The sequence below is a fragment of the Zalophus californianus genome, chromosome 12 (genome assembly GCF_009762305.2).
Source record: "Zalophus californianus isolate mZalCal1 chromosome 12, mZalCal1.pri.v2, whole genome shotgun sequence".
In the NCBI taxonomy this organism is placed as follows: Eukaryota; Metazoa; Chordata; class Mammalia; order Carnivora; family Otariidae; genus Zalophus; species Zalophus californianus.
The window spans coordinates 77890241-77915192 of NC_045606.1; the positions used below are offsets into that span (position 1 = coordinate 77890241).

Here is a 24952-nt window from a genome sequence, read left to right on the forward strand (position 1 = left end):
CCTTCTACCTGGAATATTATGTCCACCCACTCACCCCCATCCAGGCCATACCCTACTTGAAGAAATGTCTGGAAAGTCACCTCCTCTAAGAAGCTCCCCCAGATTCCCCCAAAGCCAGATCTTCTTCTGCATTCATTCAGCTATTTCTTTACAACATTTAATGGGATTTATTCCATTCATCCTTATATTTCTATGATTTTCTATCTTGGCTCCTCTACTAAAAGATAAGGTTCTTTTTCTTTTTCTTCCATATTTCCCAAATGGCTATCAGGCTGGGTTAAACTAAGTCAAAGTGACCCAGATGTTACATTACAGAGTAGAATCTAAGAAGGTCCAAAGGAAGAAATAAGCTTTAATGGTACTGATCGGTGCAAAAGCTTTCAAAATGGTTAGAAATCTATATGCTAAGCAAAAAAAAATGAAACTGTGTTCAAAACTTAACTTCAACTCAGTTTTCTAAAAATCTGGCTTTGGTGTTTTAATTTGGCACTAGGACTACACAATCACAAAAAATGAATTTCCGTAATTGTTAATATAAATGAATATATTCATGTTCTATCCAAGGAATAATAAAACATCATGTCAATTGCCTAACAATATTCAAGTTCTACTAGCTTACTGACTATCTGGTGAAGCAAGCTACATAGTACAATGAAAATATAAATACAAAGTTGTAAACATGATCACACTATTATCACTGTATTTGTCAAATTCATCCTGCAAATTTCAGATTTTCTCTAAAAACAAAAAAATAAAACCACCTCTGAGATACTTATGCCTCCTCAGGTTAGTAAAGTATTGCTACTTAGATTTATTATCCTGTGGAATAAAACTGTGTTCATACTTTGCCAGTATCAATATGAAAACTCTCAATCTCTGTTTTTTGACTTTTTTAATTAAAAAGAATTATTACCAAACATGGTAAGCCCTTAAAAACCAATGAAAAAAATACATGCAAAACTCTTTGTTGGAAAAATATTAACAGAAAGTGTACAATGGCATCATCTTAAAGGTAGAGTTTTTTTTTGTCACATTCCCCACATTAAAAACTTTCTTAATAAAAATTTTATTAAGATCTAATAACATCTGAAAACTCGGCATAATCTGCACTAACCAAATAATATGCTAAGAACTAGAATGCCAAAACTTTGATTAATGGTGCCTATTTTAGACAAAAGGATTAGCATTCATAACTCACTGCATATGTAATATAGTACCTACTAAAGGGACAAAACTTTTGAATGATTTGAGTTGACTCCAACCCAATTAATCCAAATAATTAGAAATGTCAGTTGTTAAAACATACACAAAATACAAATGGAATTTTCAAAGTAACTTACTGAACTCAATTACTACTTTGCATTAAATCATTAAGAACTAGAATCGCCAAATTAAAACCATAAGGATTTGACATATTCTTATAAATTTTTTTGTGAAACATATTCCTCATTTTATTTTGGTAGTCACTATTACTGTGTTTTCATCAAAACACTTTCTCCAACTTAAAAAATAAAAAAATTTAAAGAATGCTACAGGGTAACAGTGTCTAACAACATTACCACTATTCAGCATGGAAACTCAACGAACTGAGAAAAATTAAATATAAAACAGATTTTGTTAATGTTAAATTTTTTCAAACTAAATGTGTCTTATAATGTTTTCTTTTTTTATGGAAAAGAAAAACAATGTTTTATTTAGGTATCTGTGTGGCGAAACAAATTCCCTTTGTTTTATTCAGGAGGCTAAAACATTCCATTATGAATCATAATCATATCAATGACAAACAAGGTCTATGGGTCACTGGTAAATTTTTGCTGAATAAAAATTACTGCACATTAAATTTATATAAATAGAATAACATTTGAAGTGCCTAAAGTGAGCCTATAATTTAAATACATCAAGAGATAACACATAAGTTCCCACACAGGATTACCTTTCCTACTGTATGTTTTCTAAACCCTTTTTGTTGTTGTTGTTGTTGTTTAAAGTAGGACATCACAGAACTTCCTCCAAAGATAGCATTTCAATCTGATCTAACTATGAAAGTCACCTCATTATGGATGAGCAGGTAGCTTTCTTCCATCTTGGAAAAATTATATTCTAAGAATAAATGACTATTCTCATCACTTTGGTATTTTAAAACCCAGTTTAATTATAGAGTACCCTCATGTAGCTCTGTACCTAGAAGTTAGATCTGCATTTTTATCAGTAGTAAACACTATAGTTCAAGATCTGTTCCTCCAATAAGACTAAAAATGGTTAAAAGGCTACAGAATCTACTCATTTTCACTTAAGCTTTATTAAGTCCAAATGATAAAATAGCCGCCAAAATACATGAAACATTAATACTTCTGACACAGCAATTCCACTTCTAGATAGATACCCAACAGAAATGTGTATATATGGCAACCAAAAGACAAATACTAAAATGTTCATAGCAACACAATTCATAATAGCCCAATTCCAGAAACAATCTGAACATCCATCAACAGTCAAATGGAGAATAGGGGTATATTCACACAATGGAATGTTACATGGCAATGAGAATGAATAAACTACAATTACAGGCAACAACACAAACAACTCTCACAATCACAGTGTTGCAGAAAGAAGGCAGCCATAAATGAGGACACACTGAGTAGCTCCAAATGTACAAATTTGAAAACTAGCAAGAATTAATGTATACATGAGAGGCCAGGACAGTACTTACCATTGAGGGATAGGGCTAATAATGGAAATGGACACATGGCGGGCTTCTGGGGTACTGTTATTCTGTTTCTGGATGTGGATGATGGTTATGAAGTGTGTTCACTGTGCAAATTCACTGAACTATATACACTTATGATTTGGGTACATTTCTGGGTGCACACTTCAACTGAAAATTTACGTAGGGGGCACCTGGGTGGCTCAGTCATTAAGCATCTGCCTTCGGCTCAGGTCACGATCCCAGGATCCTGGGGTCCAGCCCCGCATCGGGCTCCCTGCTCGGCGGGAAGCCTGCTTCTCCCTCTCCCACTCCCCCTGCTTGTGTTCCCTCTCTCGCTGTGTCTCTCTCTGTCAAATAAGTAAAATCTTTAAAAAAAAAATTTACTTAGGAGAAAGAGAAAATAAGGAAAGAGACAAAACAACAGCAACAAAATATATGACAATCATCTCTTCCTAGATACTAACCTGATGACAAGATCCTGTTTTGCCACCAAGGAGCTCAACTTCTCTTCTTGTTTGCTAATGTCCATGCTAACAGGATTAATATTATATTTCTTACCTAACTGTTCAATTTGGTTCTTCATGTCAGAGCCTATTTCAAGAATACAAAAGTCCAATTTTTAGATTACCCTTCACTAGTCAGAGAGTAAAACACATTTTAACATCTCCAAAAAAAATTTCTCAGAGTTTAGAAACAAGATAGTCATCTAAAATTCACGGAGTAAGCATGGTTTGAAATCGGTTTTCCTTCTTCTTTAAAAATTAGGGCTTATTTACCTACTGTTATTTCTATCTTGTTATCTCTTGACAGGTATTCCAATACAGGTTCGGATACATAACCAGATCCAAGAACCAAGACCTTTTTCTTGGTGCCCATTGAAAGTGACTGAGCAAGTTCCCTATCAGTGAAAGAGGGGGAGGGGAGAATAATTTAACAACAACAAAAATATTTAAATAACAAAATTTTGCTGTCCCCCCCAAACAAACCAAACCTTAGACTGTGAAGCAATAATTTTCCCCACATTTCTTATAATAAGAACCTCAACAGGAGTTCCCTAGGCCAACATTTTTCATTAATTACTTTAGATTTTGCATGATAAATAACAGACCCTGACTTCTCTGAGGTGTATGTCGATACATTCATGAATTCCCAACCACTGGTGAGGTGCAGATGCTGGACCATCGCCTGGCTTACTCACAATTGAGTAACTTGGTTTCACATTTTATCCTTCCAAGGGACATGATTCAAAATCATGCCAGGGGCTATACTTCAGAAACCTTACCCTTCACAACAATCTGAGGAGACAACAATCTGAGAAGGAGATTGTTATTAGCCATATTAGGCATTGTTTTGTCATTTATCATTAGGGTCACTTGAAAACAATTAAAACCAGACTTTTGAAATTACAAATGCCATGGGTTAAATATAAAAACCTAAGATGAATTACTAGGCAGGATTTTAATGCTTGAACAGTTTATTCTATTGGAATTTGTCCCTTCATCACAGATTAACTGTCTTTCCTATAAACTATGACCTCCGACACTGTGACTGTCTTGTTCATCTTTATAAACCCAATAGTGCTCAACAAATTTTGTCTTAAATATGGAAGATACTCATTAAAACTCTGTTGATTCAAATTCACAAATATCAATGTAAGACCATGGGAATGTCTTGGTGCCAGGGACAGGAACAGAAAGCTCTGTTGTTGGAATCTTTTAGGCCAAGATGTCTCTCAAACTTTAACCTTGCCCTTAATTCTAAGTGAATAAAAATAAATTTAAATACAAAATGTCCCTGCCCCTCTTCACCCCCAACACTCATTACTGATGAAGTGAGTCTCCTTTAACCTCCACTCCCATCCATTTCACCCCCCAGAAAAGAACACAATTATTTGGTTATTGTATATCCTTTCTAACAACACTTTCTATAGTTTAAGTAATTAAATTTCATTGTTTTGATGTCCAAAAATACAATGTTCAAAACACATTTTTAAAAACTCGCTCCTAGATCTTAATACTGTCCACCCCATTAGCTACCTCAAACACTTGAATCACTGATTAATAATCACTGTGCTAAGTGACGAAGAGGCTATTCGAGTAAGGCAGATATTTAAGATAACTTAAATTTCCTTTCAAAATACAATCTTCATTATCAGAATTTCCACTAGGAAGGGGGATAGGAAGTCCTAGCAGACTTGCTGCTATAAGAAATATGGTGTGTAAGAGTGAAAACATCATGACCAGTCATGTTACACATGTTATTAGGATTAGTAATATAGAGATCATCAGATGGTAAGAATCAAACGATACAGAGAGTTATGAAATATGAACATATGTGAAGTTTCCCCTATAAGAAACTCTCTTACAGGACTATAGTGCTAGCCAGTTTAAAAACGAAAACAAAAACAAATCTCTCTTGGTATCTTATGCCAGAATATTTCACTGACACATCATGGATGGACAAGCACAGCAGTAGTATACTTGATCCAAGCAAATCTCTTCACTTCTTAGAGATAGAAGAACTGAGAAAGAAGATAAGGCAGTTTGTTTGCTTCTTTTTAATTTTCCCACTCTGGTCTCTCCTGAGAATTCAGTGCATGGGTTATTTTGTTAAATGTGAATAGACTAGTGGAGCAGATATAAACACAAAGCAAGTGCAATCAGATGAAGAGGACCAGAACATTCCAAGGAAATGTCAATGTTTTCAAACTCTGAGCAGTAAAATCAATTAAGGAAACAAGGCCCTTAGCTAAGTACCTTTCTAAGAGAACTATTCTCTAGGATACATTTACCACATTATTGTTTGGCACCTTCATCCTAAGAAGAATTCCCAGGGAACACTGACCTCTCACCATTTTCTTTCTTCATGACTTCTCTTACTTTCTAAATAAGAGCCCACTTGCCTAAACATTTTACTAAACAAAATAGAGTCCAAACCCTCAACTAAAAATCAGACTGAAAGCACCACAGAAAGGGTTAGTGTGCTTATTTTCTTTGACAAAATAGCTGAGACATGGGCGCCTGGGTGGCTCAGTCATTGAGCGTCTGCCTTCGGCTCAGGTCATGATCCCAGGGGCCTGGGATCGAGTCCCACATCGGGCTCCCTGCTCTGCGGGAAGCCTGCTTCTCCCTCTCCCACTCCCCCTGCTTGTATTCTTGCTCTCGCTGTGTCTTTCTCTGTCAAATAAATAAATAAAATCTTAAAAAAAAAAAAGAAAATAGCTGAGACATGTCAATATGCAAAATGCTAGAGAAAGAAAAAGGGGCTACTCAAAGGACAACTTTTTAGACTTCTGCTTGCTTACACACAAGTCTACAATAGGAGATTAGAAAGCCAAAATGATATTCAGAGGAAAATAATTCCCACTGGTTTCAGCCAGTCACATAGCTTGGATTTCCTATATGTACAGACATTTTCAAAACTGTATAAACCTAGTATCATTAACTCACAAAGAAGCATTTAAAAATACTCAACAAAACCAAGATAAGAATAATGCTTACCTGCTCTCTCGGAGTTTCTGGATATATTTATACTTATCCGTCAATACACCGTTGGATGTAATTACTGCCTAAATGTGTATGACACAAGACATTTCTTTAGTGTCCATATATTAGACCCACAAACAGGGGCTCATATAACAAAGATGGAGAGAGAAAGGGAAAGGGAGAGAGGGAGAGAGGATGGTAGTGGAAAAAAACTATTTTCGTAACTTACGTCTCGTACCACAGGAGAAAAATTCTGACTTTCAAGAGGCTGTGTCGCATCTGATAATATCTGAAAGGAAAATGAGATTGGTAAGAGATAAATGATTGTAGAGAAGAATTCCTGGTGTTTGTTTCCATTTTAAAGTATTAGTCAAAGGAAAAAAAAAGAATTTACAAAAGTTTACTGAAGATCACTAAATATAAATAATTGGTAATAGAAGTCCACAAGCAATGAATTTTGTCCCCTAAGAACCTATTTTAGCACAAGTTCCACTTTTAAAACTAAAATCTGATCATCTTTGCTTGTTAAAAACACAAAATGGTTTATCCTTCCCCACCAGTTCGATGTGTCATATTGAACATGCTGGCAAACATCACCACAAGCTTTACAGCCATAGTTCCCACTCTGAGGGCCTGAATCCCACCCCAAAGGTTCACACCGTTCTAGCCGAAAAGAAAATGGGCCTTTCAGACAAAAAGCCATCAAGCCTGCAATACGGAGTCTCCCTCAGGCCCATATTATTCAATGTATAGGCACATCAGCATTTCGAAAGTTATCAAGAAAAAAGTAGACCTCAAAAAGTCATCCAGTCTTCCCATTATCTTACAAGAATGAGTCAGATGGCCAAAAACAAAAGCCACATCTCTCAGATTAACGTCCCACCATCCTTCTAATCCTCCTCTTTCTTACAAAGTATCCAATTCCTGAATAGGCTGCCAAGAGTAAAGGTCATATACGTTAGTAGTATTCCTTCTGACGGTCAGGACCTTAGGGTCAATGAGACAACCATTCCCTCCTTATCCTTGTAGGTTTAAGTCTAGAGCACTCCCCCAGCTGAGGAAGAGCAAAATGTAACTACCAGATACTGGCAGAGAAATATTTATTTACCGTATTAAAATAAATACCAGGGGCACCTGGGCGGCACAGTCAGTTAAGCATCCAATTCTTGGTTTTGGCTCAGGTCGTGATCTCAGGGTTGTGGGATCGAGCCCCATGTTGGGTTCTGTGCTCAGTGTGTAGTCTGCTTGAGATTCTCTCCCTCTCCCTCTGCCCCTCCCACTTGTGCTCTCTCTCTAAAACCAATCAATCTTTAAAAAAATAAAATAAATATCAAAACTACTTTCATGTGTCTAAAACATCCAACACTTATGCTATCTATTCCTGGGATATGGGCATTTAAAAAAAAGATATATATCTATAAGGCAGGTAGGGCATCTTTGGGGAAACTCATGGAATTGGCACACCTGGTGTCCTCCATTGCTTCTTTTACCCAGGCACCTGTGACTATTCCTTCCTCAAGCCGACTCCTCCACCTACTAACCCTGTGTCCAGCCAGAAGCCGTCAGTGAATAACAACATGGGATTCGAATTTCACTTGGCATATGGCTAAACCACCGAACTCTTGTGTATCCTTCTGTTTTCTCTACCGTTATACCTAATTCTGCAGCCTTACTCAGGCTTTTCTGAGACCAGGGGAACTACCTCCCACCTCTCTCCTTCCATTTATCTTCAATCTAAAACACAAACCTGACTGTTTCTTCCGTGTCTATTTAAAATAATCCAGTAGCTTTCCAAAACCCTCAAGATAAAAGTCTCTCGTTCCCTATGTGGTCTCCAAGACTCTATAGTCTGTCTCTGCCTCTCCAACCACAATTCTCCCTTTGTCTCATACCCAAAACTCCAGTCCTATCAACACTATGAAGATGCTCATCTGCATTAACGTTCCCACGCCTCTGTGCTATACCATGTGGATGCCTCACATGCTATTATTCCTCTACATGGAATTCCCACTCTTCATCCTCCAAGATACAGCTGAAGAACTGCCTCCTCTGTGAAGCCTTTCTCAAAATCTGCCCCCAAGCAGACTGAAGCTAAGAACTGCACTTGGCATCTTGCCTGTGCAATAAAATGGTAAATACTCAATAAATAGATAAATGGATATATGCAATAATCATATGGATTTTTCCAAGGAAAATGAAGTAACTATCCTGAGTCCACCCAAAGAAAGGCAAACATGAAAAACAAAAGGCTGCTGAATGATTGCATTTAACTGTCTTCCTTGCTGGAATTCAACCATGACAAAAGTATAAGCACAACGGTCCTAAAGTGTATGGCATGCCATGTCACTTTCACATATACCACCTTTGAGAGCTCATCACTCTTTCCTAAATTAATTTCAAGCTATTATCCTGGTGTCAAGACCATTTCCAATATGGAACCAACATACTTCCCTTTACCGTATTGGACTTGACAGCTCACAGAACCCCTCTGTTAACTCAACTCCCACCTTTGCTCTCCTCTCTTCATCAGACAGTATGCCTCCCATTCCCATGCAGATGAACAGATCCTATACATCTATCAAGAGCTGCCTCAAATGTCACCTCTTTCATAAAACCCTTCTGACTTTACCCAACAAGACAGAGCCTCGCCCTCCACAACTTCATTAGCATTTTCCTAATGGCTCTCATAGTCTACCTTATGGCAGGGTTGCACACTTGTTTCATCCACTTCCTGGACCTCATGCTTCTATAGGTCAGAAGGTGTATTTTAATTTTCTTCATCCATAGATGTGCCTTATTCCAGCAGACAATAAATATGTAATTAATTCGAGTGAAATAAACTTCTCTATTGGTTCAGAATGATAGCCTTTAATGCCACAAGGTCTGAACCTTATGTCAAAAAGGAAAATCTAGGGGTAAAAGTGCATATACGTTTTTTAAAAAGATTTTATTTATTTGAGAGAGAGAGCAGGGGGGAGGGGCAGAGGGGGAGGGAGAGGGACAAGCAGAGCCCCATGCAGGACTCGATCTCACGACCCTGAGATCATGACCTGAGCCAAAACCAAGATTCAGATGCTTAACAGGGCATATACTTTAAATACAGTTCCCATGCAGTTATCAGAAGAGAACACAGACAACATACTCAATTTTTTTGGTGGTAAGCAGATACACACATATCAAGACTACAATATAAAGCCATAAATTTTCACAAATGTCCAGTGCAAAGATAGATGCCCCCAAGACAATCCCACCACACTGTTTGGAGGACTATCATGATATATAAAAGGAAAAAGGTGTGACAATTTAGAGAAGCCAGCTTAGTCAGGCATCTATGCAATATCACCTGCCTCAGTCTGACCAAAAACCTCCAACACCTCACTGTCAGGTAATTTTAACCTTGTCACATTGCCTAAGAGTCTATCAACTGCCAATTTATGTAAGCAAAAACATATTGCCTACTTAAATATACATTTTCTTTCCAGCAATGGTGAATTAGATCTTTTCAGACCAATCTTCCCATTGAGTAAAACATGAAAAGCCTCAGTTTTTAGCTTCAAAAAAGTAGATACAACTTTTTTTGTCTGGGGAAAACAGTGGAACAGGAGGACCCTAAGCTCACCTCTTCCCACAGACACAACTATGTAACAATCACATCAGTTTAAATAACCCAGAAAATGACTTGCAGACTGGCAGAACAAACACTCCACAGCTAAATGAAGAGAAGAGGCCACAATGAAGAGGGTAGGAAGGGCTGAGATGCAGGGATCCTCAGGACTTTCCACAGGAGGGAGAGACAACACAGGCACACGGAGGGGAGAGAAACAGACTCTCACACCTGGGAACCCACACAGGAAAGATGAATCCCCATAATATTTGGTTTTGAAAACCAGAAGGGCTGAATTGCACAGGTTTTTACAGGCACCGGTCCTTAAAACCTGTAACTTTAAAAATCTGCGGGCTTGGCTCTGGGAGACCCAGGAGGGCAAGATGAAACTGAGTTCCTGCCCTTAAAGAGACAGCACAAGAAAAAGCCCCACTGAGATATAGCATAGAAGCAGCAGTTTGAAAAATGCCTGGGGTATATGGGAGGAAGATTTGTTTAGTAATCTCAGAGCATGTGCCGGGGATTGGGGGCAAGAATCCATGAGAGACTTCTCTAGGAATCAAGGAGCTGGCCTACACTACTTCCCTGCCCCACCCCCCAGCATAAACACATGCTACCAGCTGAAAGCAGCATAGCACCTACACTTCTACCTAACTTGATAACAGTGTGCCCTACCTGTGTGTTCCCCTGTAGACACACCCCCTCAAGCCAGGCCTCAGCTCAATGTCTCCTCCCACTGAAGAACTGTGCAAGCCTTGCTAACACCCCACATCTGACACCACAGGCTTCTGCAGATCAAGCCCCTCCAATATACTCTTGGTCTGAGCCCATCCAAAGTGCTGCCACAAGGCTGGCAGTATGCAGGCAGCGCTGATGGACCAGCACCACTCCAAAGCGATGCCTGCTCCAGGGAGAGGGAAAGAGAACCACACACACCAGTCAGACTGAACCCCAGCAGTGGGCTGGGGACAGACAGCTGATCTGACAACAGGTCCCACCCACCCACAAAAGCTTTTCAGAAGACAAAACAGGGAAAGCAACCTGCACCTCAGTGCTACTGCATCTATGGCAAATGCCAGGTCTGATGCAACTCAAGCCCAAGGCAGCCCCAGACCAACCTACTAACATCACAGGGACCAAACCCTGCCCATGACAGGCAAAGAGGGCCATGCAGATGACAACAGAAGAAAAAAATGGCTCAGCCACAACAACAGAGTGCGCACAGCACACATAGGAGACATCCAGTTCTGGTGAATAGGGAACATTGGACTACAGGGCACTACAGGACCTCTTCTTCATAAGGCCACTACTTTCAAGAGCAGGAGATGTAGCTGACTTTCCTTACACATGGAAATAGACACAAAGAGTTAGACAAAATGAGACAGAGGAATATGTCCCAGATGAAAGAACAGGACAAAATCACAGCAAGATACCTAAGTGAAATGGAGATAAGTAAAATGCTCTTGAGGTAAGAGGGGAGGGCCTCAGATAAGTAAAATGCTCTTGAGGTAAGAGGGGAGGGCCTTAACAGAGATAGAAAACATAAAAAAGAACCAACCAGAAATGAAGAATTCAATAACTGAAATTAAAAATACACTAGATGGAATAAATAGTTGGCTAGAGAAAGCAGAAGAAAAGGTCAGGGACCTGGAGAATAGAGTAATGGAAAAAATCAATCTGAACACATGAGAGAAAAAATAATAATACAAAATGAAAACAGACTTAGGGAACTCAGCTACACAATCAAGTATAATACATTTACGTTATAGGGATCCCAGGAGAAGAAAGAGAAAAGGGGGCAGAAAATGTATTTGAAGAAGAGCTGAAAACTCTTTCAGTCTGGACAAGGAAACAGAAATCCAGATCCAAGAGGCACAGAGAGCCCCCAACAAAATTGACCCAAGGAGATCCACACAAAACGACATAATAAAATTGCAAAAAATAGTGATAAAGAGAAAATTTTAGAAGCAGCAAGAGAAAAGAAAACAGTTACATACAAGGGTAACCCCATAAAGCTATCAGTGGATTTTTCATCAGAAACTTTGCAGGCCGGAAGAGAGTGGCATGATATATTCCGAGTGCTGAAAAGAAAAAACCTGCAGCCAAGAATTCTCTATCCAGCAAGGCTATAATTCAGAATAGAAAGAGAAATAAAGTTTTCCAGAAAAACTAAAGGTAAAGGAATTCATGACCACTAAACCAGCCCTACAGGAAATGTTAAAGGAGACTCTGAGTGGGTAGGAACAACCATAAGTAAGTAAGAAAAGTGGGAAGCACAAAAGCAGTGAAATTAAGTATACCTACAAAAATCAGTCAAGGGACTGGACTCAAAATAAAAGGATGTAAAGTGTGACACCATAGGGGCACCTGGGTGGCTCAGTCATTGGGCGTCTGCCTTTGGCTCAGGTCATGGGACCAGTATCCTGGGATCAAGCCCCACATTGGGCTCTCTGCTCTGTGGGAAGCCTGCTTCTCCCTCTCCCACGCCCCCTGCTTGCATTCCTGCTCTAGCTGTCTCTCTCTCTGTCAAATAAATAAATAATATCTTAAAAAAAAATGTGATACCATATACCTAAAATGTGGGAGGTAGAGGAGTAAAGAATGGGTTCAAACTTAAGCAGCCCTCATCTTTATATATACACTGCTATATGCAGATGTTATATATGAACTGAATAGGAACCACAAACCAAAGATCAGTAATATATATGGAAAAAAATAAAAGAGAAAAGATCCAAGATCATCACTAAAGAAAGTCAACCATAAAAGACAAGAGCAAGAGAAGAAAGGAAAAGAGAAGATCCACAAAAACAGCCATAAAACAAGTCACAAAATGGCAATAGGTGCATACCTATCAATAATACTTTGAATGTAAATGAACCACATGCTCCAGTCAAAAGACACAGGGTGACAGAATGGATAAAAAAGCAAGACCTATCTATATGCCACCTACAAGAGACTTAAAGACACATGCAGATTGAAAGTGAAGAAATGGAGAATTTATCATGCAAATAGATGTGAAAATAAAGCCAGGGTAGCAATACTTATATCAGACAACATTGACATTAAAACAAAGACTTGTAACAAGAGACAAAGAAATATATATACACCCTAATATTAGAATATATATATTAGTATAAAGAATAATATATATTATATACTAGAAAATATAACAATTGTAAATATTCATGCACCCAACATGGGAATACCCAGATACATAGAGCAGTTAACAACAAACATAAAGGAAGTAATTGATAGTAATACAATAATAGTAGGGGACTTCAATACCCCAATTACATCAATGGGTAGATCATCCAAACAGAAAATCAACAAGGAAACAGTGTCTTTGAAAGACACATTGGACCAGATGGATCTAACAGATATATTCAGAATATTCCATCCTTAAAAGACAGAATACACATTTTTTTCAAGTGCACATGGAACATTCTCCAGAACAGATCACATATTAGGCCACAAAACAAGTCTCAATAAATTCAAAAAGATTGAAGTCATACTATGCATCTTTCCTGAGCACAACACCATGAAACTAGAAATCAACCACAAGAAAACATCTAGAAGGACCACAAATACATGGAGATTAAATAATGAGCTACTAAACATGAATGGTGCAATCAAGAAATCAAAGAGAAAATCAAAAAATACATGGAGACAAATGAAAATGCAACACAATGGCCCAAAATCTTTGGGATGCAACAAAAGCTGTTTTAAGAGGGGAGTATATAGCAATACAGGCCTACTTCAAGAAGAAAAAAAAACCTCAAATATATAAAAAGCTAGAAAAAGAAAAATAAACAAGACCCAAAACCAGCAGAAGGAAGGAAATAATAAGTATTAGAGCAGAAATAAACAAAACAGAAATAAAACAAAATAATAAAACAGAGCAATGAAACTAGGAGCTGGTTTTTTGGAAACATCAACAAAATTGATAAACCTTTAACCAGACTTATCCAGAAAGAGAGAGAGAAACAGAGAGGACTCAAACAAAATCAGAAAAGAAAGAGGAGAAATAACAACCAACACCACAAAAATACAAATAATTGTAAAAGAAGATAATGAAAAATTATATACCAACAAATTGGACTACCTAGAAGAAATGGATAAATTCCTAGGAACATATAACCTCTCAATACTGAATCAGGAAGCAACAGAAAATTTGAACAGATCAATTGCCAGCAATGAAATTAAATAACTAATCAAAAAACTCCCAACAAACTAAAGTCCAGGACAAGATAGCTTCACAGATGAATTCTACCAAACATTTAAAGAAGAGTTAATACCTACTCTTCTCAAGTTATTCCAAAAAATAAAAGAGGAAGGACAGCTTCTAAACTGATCCTATGAGACCAGCATTACCCTGATAACAAAACCAGATAAAGACACTACAAAAAAAAAGGGGGGGGGGGGGGCGGGAGAGAACAATAGGCCAATATCTCTAATGAAAATAGATGCAAAAATCCTCAACAAAATGTTTATTGCAGCATTATTTACAGTAGCCAAATCATGGAAGCAGTCCGAGTGTTCAGCAATAGATGAGTGGATAAAGATATGGTGTAATACACACACACACACACACACACACACACACACACTCATACACAGACACAGGAATATTACTCAGCCATAAAAAAGAATGGAATCTTGTCATTTGCAACAACATGAATGGAGTTACACAGAGTATTGCTAAGCAAAATAAGTCAGTCAGAGAAAGACAAATACCGTATGATTTTCCTATGTGGAATTAAAGAAACAAAACAAAGGAACAAAGGGAAAAAAGAGACAAACCAAAACACAGACTCTTAACTATAGAGAACAAACAGATGGTTACCAGAGGGGAGATGGGGGATGTGTGAAATAGGTGATGGGGATTAAGGGTACACTTTTCATGATGAGCACTGAGTAATATATAGGATTGTTGAACAATATATACAATATAGTGATATTGTATACCTGAAACTACTATAACACCATATGTTAACTATACTGGAATTAAAATTTTAAAAAAAATTTTTAAGGTAGGTAAGACTTGCTGCACTGTAATTCTTGGGAAGAAAGCACAAAGAGAGGAGTCTAGCATTTGGCATGACTTTTCGTGGGTGTAGCAGGAACAGAACCCAGAGCAACCACAGCCTCCAAAATGTAAGTGGAAAATGCCAGAAATGGCAGATTTAGAAAAAGTGAAGCCCACCTTTCATGTGAGCTCTGTTCAAGTCTCTGGATAAGCCCCAAACTGAGTGTGTGTAGGTAAGCAACCCAGGTAAAGATGAAAGAGCTGAACTTTTATTTGAGCTACCCCCACCTCAGGTGAGACAAGTTTTCAACTTAAGTCTAACCAATGAATTCTCTGCTAAACAAACAAACAAATCAACACTTTTCAGGAAAATGTAACAATCCAGAGTCTCCACAGCATAACTATTCACATCACCCAGGATACAACCCCAAATTATTCAACTGGAAAACCAGAAAAGTATGACCTGACCCATTTTCAAGGGAAAAGACAACAAAGTTCAACCACAAGCTGACACAGAATTTTGGAAATATGATGCAAAGACTATAAAGTGGCTTTTCTAACTCTGTCTATATGATAAAAAACAGTACACTCATAGTGTGTGAAAAGATAGAAATTCTCAGCACAGAAACAGAAGAGTATGCTTAAGATAAATACTGAAGTAAGAATGCTTATCTTTGGCAAATGAAATGGAATTTAGATAACACAGTATTTCAATAGTCAATCACTGATTATAATGAAAAATACATGACCACAACAAAAGCTGTCACTTCACTAAGCATTAGTGACAAACAGCCAATAAAATTTTCTGCATTTCTGAATTTTCAAATTTGTTCATCACAGCACAGTAAGAATGTTCTAACATGAATTGACCTAGACAGCAGGAAGAGTAAAAAAAAGGAAATCTTATCTCACATGTCATGAACATTCTTAATAAAATATGCATAATGAGAGATAAATCCAATTGTAGTTAATCATGAAGCCAGTTATATAATTATATACCCCATGAGACAAGTAAGCAGAATATATAAAAGAGCATCTACAAATACTTTTGAGGGAGGGCTGGCATTTCATTTTACAACCGATTTCTTACATATAGAAGACCAGAACATTCCTAAGATCTATTTAAAGCCACAGAATTACTGTGGATGCTATCAGTCAGCTTACCATTTCTTCAACATAAGGGTAAAGCATGTCTCCAAAGTATTCTGTAGCTTCAATTGGAAGCTGTGCTGGCAAATTGTCAATGGAACACATCAGAATCCCAGAGCCTTCAACACTAGGAGAAGCAATATGCTTTATTCAGCTGTATACAATGTTATTCGTAAGCTCTAACTTTCCCAGGCATCTACTCCATTATATTTGTTCCAAAATAATTTATAATTGTGTACCAAAGGATAAAAGAAAATAAACAAGACTTCAAACAAAACTTCCCTTCTTCAGCAACCCATCTCCCATTTAAATATAATATACATGTATATAAGTGTTTGATTTTGCATGTTGTTTTTCTACCAAATTTTTAAATATGGTTGAGCATCTCTCTGGATATTTGCATATCCTTCAGAAAAATATAAAACACTGAATATTTTACACTAGTGTATCAAGCAAACTCACCTGTCATGAATAATATGCTGGTCTGCATCATACATACAAAAGGGATGTTCTATTGTCGTACACTCAGTCATAAACTCTATTGATCCTCCTGTGTCAGCTGAAATGTCACATATTGCCACAAGTCTGAAAATAACATCAATACTCAGATGAGAGCATGGAACTTCTCAACAAGATTAAAAATGAATAAAAATGAAAGGTACTTGAACAACTTTCAGTGTGGGTGCCAAATATTTCCTGGGCTCTTCAGCTCTTTTTCCTACAGTTCACTGTTCAGGACACTGTGTTCTTCTAGGATATAGACAATCTTCCCACTATAAGCTTTAGTCTCCACACACAAAAGTAAGAAGAAAAAGAAGAGGAGGAGGAGAGAAAAAAGGCAATCAAAGTAGAAAACCCTTTCCCTAGAGAAATCATAAGAAACAGCCTAGTTAAAGTTAACCTATTTAGCCAACTCTAAATAACTTAAAAAGGTTTGACTACACTACCTCCACCCTGCTTAGTGGCACCAGGTTTATTCTGAAAGGGACTTTGTATGACTGATGCTTACAGAATACACAAATACATCATTCTTCACATAAAGTGAGGCCAGTGTGTCCCATCAGGAGGTTTGGAATTGTAGGTAACTTTTTGTACAGTGGGGACAGGTCTGTGCTTAACTAGCCACTACATAATTTCACATGTTAATACAGGGAAATCTCTAGAATTATGAACAGAAATCTCAGCCCAGCTTTTGAAATCCTTTAGGGGTTGACCAAAAATTTCCTGCGCAACTTCCAACTACCATTTGCCTTTGTCAACCCTGCACTAGAGCTAGACTGCTCACTCGCTGTGTCTTAAGTTGTGTCTTGGTGGTTCCACATTTATCAAGCACCAATCCTACCACTTAAAATTCTCTTTCTCCTCAGTCTTCCTTTTCAAGGCTTTGCTGAGACCAATGTTCCCACTTTCTTCTAAATTTTTGTGCTATTTACTGCTCCTAGCATTCCCTTGGCATTTACTTCATGCCAGCTACATGCCTGAGGGTAGTAATCATATTTTTTCTCTATCCTTCAGCATAGCAGAGTGCCAGGCAGAGGAGGTGTTAACAAATATTTATTGACTAATTATGTAATTCAACATTTAATAATTATTTGAATACAAATTCTATGTCAGGCAATGTACTGGGTACTTGTCACTAAGACAAACAGGAGGGAGAAAAATCATAAACACAGGAAAATAAATGATCATGAATTTCAGGGGGAAAAAAAGTAACAGACTAGACAGAGATGGGGATGGGAACACAGATCTTTCTGAGGAGGCTACCTTTGAGCTTCATGTAGAGTTAAGAGAAGAGAGTTTCAAGAAGGAAGGAAGGTTAACTGTCAAATGCTACCAAGAGATCAAGTGAGATAAAGCAGACTACCAGTCATTAGCAGTCAAGTCCCATGATATGTGAATCCCCTGCAGATAATACCCTAAAAGCGGGCCCTGCTGCTGAAAACTGCCATCATTACTGAAGTAAAGTCCTTACTTGTGTGGTAATGCAGGGCAGCCTTCCACACCAGCAACAGAGGACTTGCCTGGGACCAAGAGACTCTGGACATCTTGGCGAGTTAGTAGACGAGGGGTGTTTTGTTCCCAGTAGATTCCATTAATTAAACAAGTTGTATAGGGTGCAATCTGTAAAGCAAGTGCCAAGTTCAACAAGACAGGCAATAGCAAATTTCAATGCAGTAGGCTGAAAGAGAGCTATCAGTAAAGTTCATAAGAAATAATTTCATGTTACTTCGAATTGACTTTATTATTTGCCATGTCAGTGGTCATTTTGTGAGGTGAAGACAATACTCACCCAGGTTTCAGTGCAGAATTGCTCCATGATAGAGAAGTATATGAGCATAAATATATTAATGTTTCTGTTTTCTAATGTACTGCATGGCCAAGAAAAGGGAAAGGACAGAATCAAGTGACCTAGCTAGCACTCTATTTCCAGCTCAACCGCCAGTAGGGTGATCTACATCATGCTACCTCAACTTCTCTGGGCTCTATTTTCCTTACCTGCCAGATGGGGATAATATGTACCCCATTCCTCAAAGGAATGCTGTGAAGATTAAATCAGATAACATCTGTAAGCTCCATGAATAAATGCGCTACATACATGCATACGTGGTAGCTAGGTCATTATAAATTTTAGGATGCATCCAATCACCAATATTTCTGTGATCGGGGGAAAGAGAAGTGATGGAAATTTACTAGATTTTTAATTTTTCAGTCTGAAACTAGTTTCGTAATTTTTGTTTCTCAAGCAACTCAAGCATTCTCAAGCTACAGGTAAAAGTCCTTCTCTACAACAAGCTTTACATGCCTTAATAGCTATATTTCATACCAGAATCTATAATCTTATTGTTCAAACATACTTAAAATTATTTAAAACATTCCTTTTCGTAATAAATGCATGCACTTTTTGTTTATTTTTTGGCTTGTTGGTTTATTTTGAGGAGAACTTTGCAGTGTCTCCTACAGAACACATAAATACATTGTTCTTCTTAAAAGATAAGGCCAGTGTGTCCCCATCAGAAGGTTCTGAATTATAGGTAACTTTCTGTACAATGGGGATGGGTCTGTGCCTATGTAGCTGTGCTATTTCACCCTAGTCCCCCGTCATCAATGTCATGCATTCCAAGACAGCTGGCTGAGGTTATGACTGCAATTTGTGGCCATAGAACCCTAGGTTGAGATGAAACCTCACAGACACTGGGCTTTGCTAATAGTACTAACTGGTCCAGGATAAATACAGAAAAGAGTACTCCACAGGACATGGTTTAGAGTTATGGGGCACATGCAGACACGAAGCAGAAACAGAGGCAGTGAAGCAAAGGGCATATCCAACCAAAACCACTAAGCAAAGTCCACTCCAAACGTCAGTAAAAGCCAACAACTCCTAAGGCCAACCCAAAGGATTCACAAGTCAATATGGGGAACTGAAAACCAATGTATACATTTATAATCTCTCTCCTTAAAAACAGCCTAACTATAGTGTATTAGGAGCAACCAGCTCAGAAGCTGAGTGTGATACTCACATCAGTATTAAAACGGCTTATGTAGCGCTCAGGATATTTGTCATACTCTACAGGATCATATACACCATCTGTTTTCCTGACAAGATGATGATGGCGACTTAACACTGTCCCATACACTTTTCTCAGGTCTTGCAGAAGAGAAAGAAATTAGTAAAGTAGGTGACAAATGATAAAGATTTATGGTGATAAAATACTGTAACACAGAAACTGTTAAAAACAGTTAAAAGATACATACAGTTATCCCCCTCCCCCTTACCTCCATTTTGGGAAACTTCTTTTAATTCATGTGGTTCTACATATTCACAAGGTAACTCATTGAAGATTTCTTGGGCTCCCTGTAAATAATGCATGAGTAAAAAATCTAAATCAATAGGAAAAAAGCCAACACAGTTTTCTGCAAAGATTCCAATGCACTTTCCCCACAATTATTAGCTCCACTTATCCGGCCCAGCGACGAGGCCTGCAACACAGAAGTACAGATACACTTCTCGCACACAGTCTACAAATCAGCTTTTATTCCTGTATGAACAGCATTAGTTGGAAGGAGCTTTAATTTTTTTTACTTAAGTTACTCAGAGTAGACACAAGGGTGTCTACATTTTTAAAAATGAGAGCACAATAAAACATTTCTATTTACTTTTTGCTCCGTTGCAGAATTATTTCAACTGGGGAAACTGTATTTCCCATGAAAACAAAGTAGATGCCTATCTCACAGTATAATACAAATAGCGAGGTCCTGTTTGTAAAATATTTTCATTGAGTGAAGATCTATTTTACAATTACAGATTTCTCTGGGGGATCACAAATGCCTTCTCAAAACCATCCCAGAAGGAAGAAAGTATGAATTCAGTCCTGAATTAAGCTTCCTAAAATCTTATTGGCAAAACTTCAAATCACTTTAAAAAATTTACATCCTGTGCTCAATTCCAAACTTTTGGACATCTCAGCGATGAAGGTAAAACAGATCACCCTAAGAGCAGACCTTTATACCATTAACAATGACTTATCCCTTTAAAAAGAAAAAGTGTTCAAAGACTCTTGACAGCTTGGAGTCAACTGAAAGCAAAGAAAATAAGTCTGGATCATTACTGCTCTATACTGGGGGAAAAGTTACATAGGCAAGAAAAGTACCAAAAATTGTGAACACCTACTCATCCAGAAGCAAGGCTCTGAAATGACCACAAAATGTTCACATTCCTTGAGTTAGTTTCAGGGTTCTGATTGCTTTACAGAAAGAGGACTTTCTTAGAAATCTAAGAAGTTACCTTAGATACATTACCAGTCCCTGTGAAGACAAATGTTAAAGGCCCTATCGACTTTGGCATCAATCCCAGAGATACTTCATAGCCAGCATCGCGGACAGCTTGCACAGCCTGACCACTGTTCCTGTAGTTATGAGCCATGCCAATGTGCTGAAAGCAAGCATACAGGAATTCAAGTTAGTCGACCACCTGAGACACTTTCCTGATATGTATTTTCAAAAAAATAAATAAACAAACAAAATACACATCTCACCATAAAAGGTGTGTGATGTCCCAAAGCAAGGAGCCTTAACCCCATTCCATGTAAAATGTTGATCATCCCTATTGCAGAATCAGACCAACAGAAAAGCCATCAGTCAGGAGTTGAAGCTGTTCTGACCATTCTCCAACCTGCTCCGTGCTCTGACGAAGCACAGATCACAGCATCTCAGATTTGGAAGGGGCCCCAGGGGTCACATTATCCATCCCCTCAATTTTCTGCCATCAAAAGCACTAACCCAGCTGCCTCCCTACCTATTCCCTTCCACTTTCAATCCTGCCAAAATGGAAAGAGTGTCCCTCTTCTTTTCTGAGGTTATTCTATCTTTGCTCCAAATCCCATCCCTTCCCATTCCTTCTCTAAGGAATTCACTTTTGAAATTATTCCTTTTACTATCCCTCCCTATTGGCTCACTCCTATCAACATTTAAAGACACTTACATTCCTCTCAAACCAAAACTAATGAACAAACAAAATTATGGTCAGCATTGACCTTATGAGTGCCATCGGCAATTTTAGTGACCTAAATAGCTAAACTCAGTGAACAATTGTCAGATCTTACCTGTCAGAGGTATTTGGCAACGTGGACTCTCTCTCTACTGGAACCCTCTTCCCTCAGCATCCCTGACTTAAAAATTTTCATCCCACATTTCTCTAGGTGCCTCTTCCCATGCCCATTTCTTTTAAATTAGTGTCCTCTCCCCTTTCCTTAAGGTCCTCTTTTAAATTAATTAGCCTCAGGATTCGGTCCAGTGCCCTAGTCTCTTCGATCTCTATTTTTTTTTTCTTAGCTAATTTTATCCAATCCTAAATTTCAAGTATTCTGTATATGCTGATGATCCCAAGTCTGTATCTCTAACACAGATATTTTATTTCAAGACCTGACCAACTACCTTATGGATTTCTCAATTTGGACTCAAATAGCGAACACTCAGCATACCCATAGCAAAGACCTCAGCATCCATTCTCCTCTTGCTTTCTCCTTCTCTGTATCCCTTCCAAACGTTCTTTGAGTTTTTTCTGAAGTCAACTTTTAAAAGTGTAATTTATATTCAATAAAATGCACCAATTTAGCATACCGTTTGATAACTGAACATATGTATGCACCCATATTACCACCAACATAATCGAGATATAGAATATTTCCATCACCCCAGGCAATCCTCCCCAGTCCTTTGCCCCAGAACTAACTACTGGTCTAACTTCTCTCTGTATAGAGTCGTTAATTCTACAGTTTCATATAAATGAAATTATAAGTATATACTCTCTTGTGTGTCTGCTTTCACTCAGCATGTTTTTGAGATTCATACATAATTCAGTGTAGTTTCAGTAGTTTACATCTTTTTAATGACAAGGAGTTTCCATTTTATGGGTATATCACAACTTATTTATCCATTCTTCGGCTGATGGACATTTGGACTGTTTCTACGCTATTATGAATGAAGCTACTAGAAATAAGTCTTTATAAAAAATAATTCATTTCTCGATAAATGCCTATGAGTAGAATTTTTTTTTTTTAAGATTTTATTTGACATAGAGAGACAGCGAGAGAGGGAACACAAGCAGGGGGAGTGGGAGAGGGAGAAGCAGGCCTCCCGCAGAGCAGGGAGCCCAATGCAAGGCTCGATCCCAGGACCCTGGGATCATGACCTGAGCCGAAGGCAGACGCCTAACGACTGAGCCACCCAGGTACCCCTATGAGTAGAATTTCTTATGTACATTGATATTCAAGTTTTTTATTTCTTGAGTTGGTTGTGGTAATTTTTGTCTTTCAAGGATTTGTCTATTTGATCAACATTGTCAAATTTATTGGCCTATTCATAATACTTTTTTTTCCCTTTTAATGTCTATATGAAATACAGTCATGACCCCTCATATATTCCTAATATTGGTAAATTGTGGCTTCTCTCTTTTTCTAATCAGTCTAACTGGAGGCCTATTGATTTTATTGATTTGCTTAAAACCTAGCTTCTGATTTCATCGATTTTCCCTCTTTATTATTCTTTTCCTTGTATTTGCTTTGCATTTAATTACTTCTTCATTTTCTTGCTTTGTAAGATAGAAGTTTAGATCACTAATTTGGACTTTCTTCTTTTCTAGTAAAAGCATTAAATGCTACAAATTTCCTTCTAAGTAACCACCTTATCTGCACCCCATAAATTTTGGTATGCTGTTTTAAATTTTCATTCAATTCAAGTATTTACTAATTTTTCCTGTGATTCCTTCTTGACTCATGGGTTATTCAGAAATACATTACCTTCCAAATATCTCGAAATTTTCTAGATATCTTTCTATTATTATTTCAACATCAACTTTATAATAGTTAGAGCACATACTCTATGATTTCAAACATTTTATGTTTATTAAGAACTGTTTTGTTCTTATGGGCCATCTGGGCGACTGCTCAATAACCATCAATTGCATCAGGGTGGCCGACGGTGTCTTACTGTTCTATACCCACAAATTTTCTACTTGTTCCAACAATTACAAACCTTTAAGTAATCTAACCTGATGCAGAGCTCTAATATAAAAGTTGTGCTTCCTCAAGAAGTTTCAAAGTACCAACTGGGACAAAAATCAAGTGGAGTTTTCCCCCAATTCCAGCTCTTATCCTTTCTAGACTGCTCCTCTCTTGGTTCCCATCCCTGTATCTTTTCCCTCTCTTTCCCCCTTTATTCTTCCCCACCATTTCTCATCACCAAACTGAACTCCCCTAGTCTTCCAGACAGAACTACCTAAAAAGTCAGAACCTATTCATAGTTTTTCTCCTTTTTCCTGCTTTTTCTTTTTAACTTTTGTAATAAAGATGTGTAATGATTTACCTTATTTTATTCCCCTAATATTCATCACCCTTCGCTGTACCCACATGTTTATTTTTATTAGTGGAAATGAACACTTCCATGCCCTTGCCACAGAAAAAAGAAAACAGTTACTTCCCAGGCAAATTTAGAAAGTGGGTGATGTAAAAACCCTGGCATACCTACCTGCCACACCTGCCCACTGTCCAAACGCCACTACCCGTGTTCCTCTATGATCCACCATTTTCTCGTAATCAATAAGTCGGATTTCCTGAAGGATAAAAAATTTCCACCCAGACCCATTAAGCTTAATTTCAATGAGTAGAGTACATATATGAGCAAATAAATATTTCACATTTCTTCCTCTTATAAAATATATCTTGACCTGACTTTGTAAGTTACCATCAGGTGCACCATGAAATATTTAGAAAATGCTGGGTCACAAACCAATGATAGGTTTGTGATTAGAGATGGTCCTAACAGGGTGATAAATGCCCCTTGACGGTAGTCAATAAAATAGCAAAGACATGATCTCCTTTAACTTTTAGGCCAGCACCACCTACATACCTATCTATAGTCCCACTCACCCCCACACCCTTCCTTCTAGTCTCAAAGAAAACAAGTCCCTCCCAAGGCTAATCCCTGTGAGCTGGATCCCAGCTTTTTCCCATGTCTTCCAAGACCACTCTTGAACTTTTTCTTTCCTGCATTATCCCTTTGTACACTGCTCCTTCCTACCTTAAAAATGACAACTCCCCCTCTCAAGTCCATACACACAAATCTATCTCATTTTCTCTCTCTCTCCCTTTCTCCTTTCCTTCTCTCCTTTTACAAGTAAGCTTCATTTACAAAGTAACACATGCTGCCTGCTTTTCACTTTCTCACCTTCACTGAAACCACATTCTTCCTCTGTCTTTGGGAATCTTCCCTCTCAGGAATGTCTTATTAACTCACGCTTAGAAGCTACTGATACACTGTAATTATAGATTGTTTTAAATAGGCATTTTATTTCCTCAAAGATCATGATTTTTACCATGTGCCTGAATTTAAGAATGTTTAATAGTCATCCAACTCTAACTGGTTACAAAATACTGCCAAAAAGCAGCCATGCCCATTCTGTTTTTGTTAATTCTCCTGTAATGAAC

At 37.9% G+C, this 24952-nt stretch overlaps 1 protein-coding gene across 3 annotated transcripts in view; it reads right to left on the reverse strand.

Moving 5' to 3' along the window:
• Positions 1-24952, reverse strand: part of AASS (aminoadipate-semialdehyde synthase) — a 57840-nt gene that overhangs the window by 18156 nt on the left and 14732 nt on the right. For 2 of the 3 annotated variants that reach the window (XM_027574340.2, XM_027574341.2), the window contains exons 4-15: positions 23994-24078; positions 21005-21072; positions 20755-20901; positions 19746-19824; positions 19490-19617; positions 17944-18092; positions 16434-16556; positions 15987-16098; positions 6422-6481; positions 6208-6275; positions 3484-3605; positions 3172-3298 (exon numbers count right to left, since the gene is read on the reverse strand). In XM_027574340.2, coding sequence (XP_027430141.1) covers positions 3172-3298; positions 3484-3605; positions 6208-6275; positions 6422-6481; positions 15987-16098; positions 16434-16556; positions 17944-18092; positions 19490-19617; positions 19746-19824; positions 20755-20901; positions 21005-21072; positions 23994-24078 — 1268 coding nt within the window. The remainder of the gene's footprint in view (positions 1-3171; positions 3299-3483; positions 3606-6207; positions 6276-6421; positions 6482-15986; positions 16099-16433; positions 16557-17943; positions 18093-19489; positions 19618-19745; positions 19825-20754; positions 20902-21004; positions 21073-23993; positions 24079-24952) is intronic. The other variant, XM_027574342.2, reaches the window with a different exon arrangement.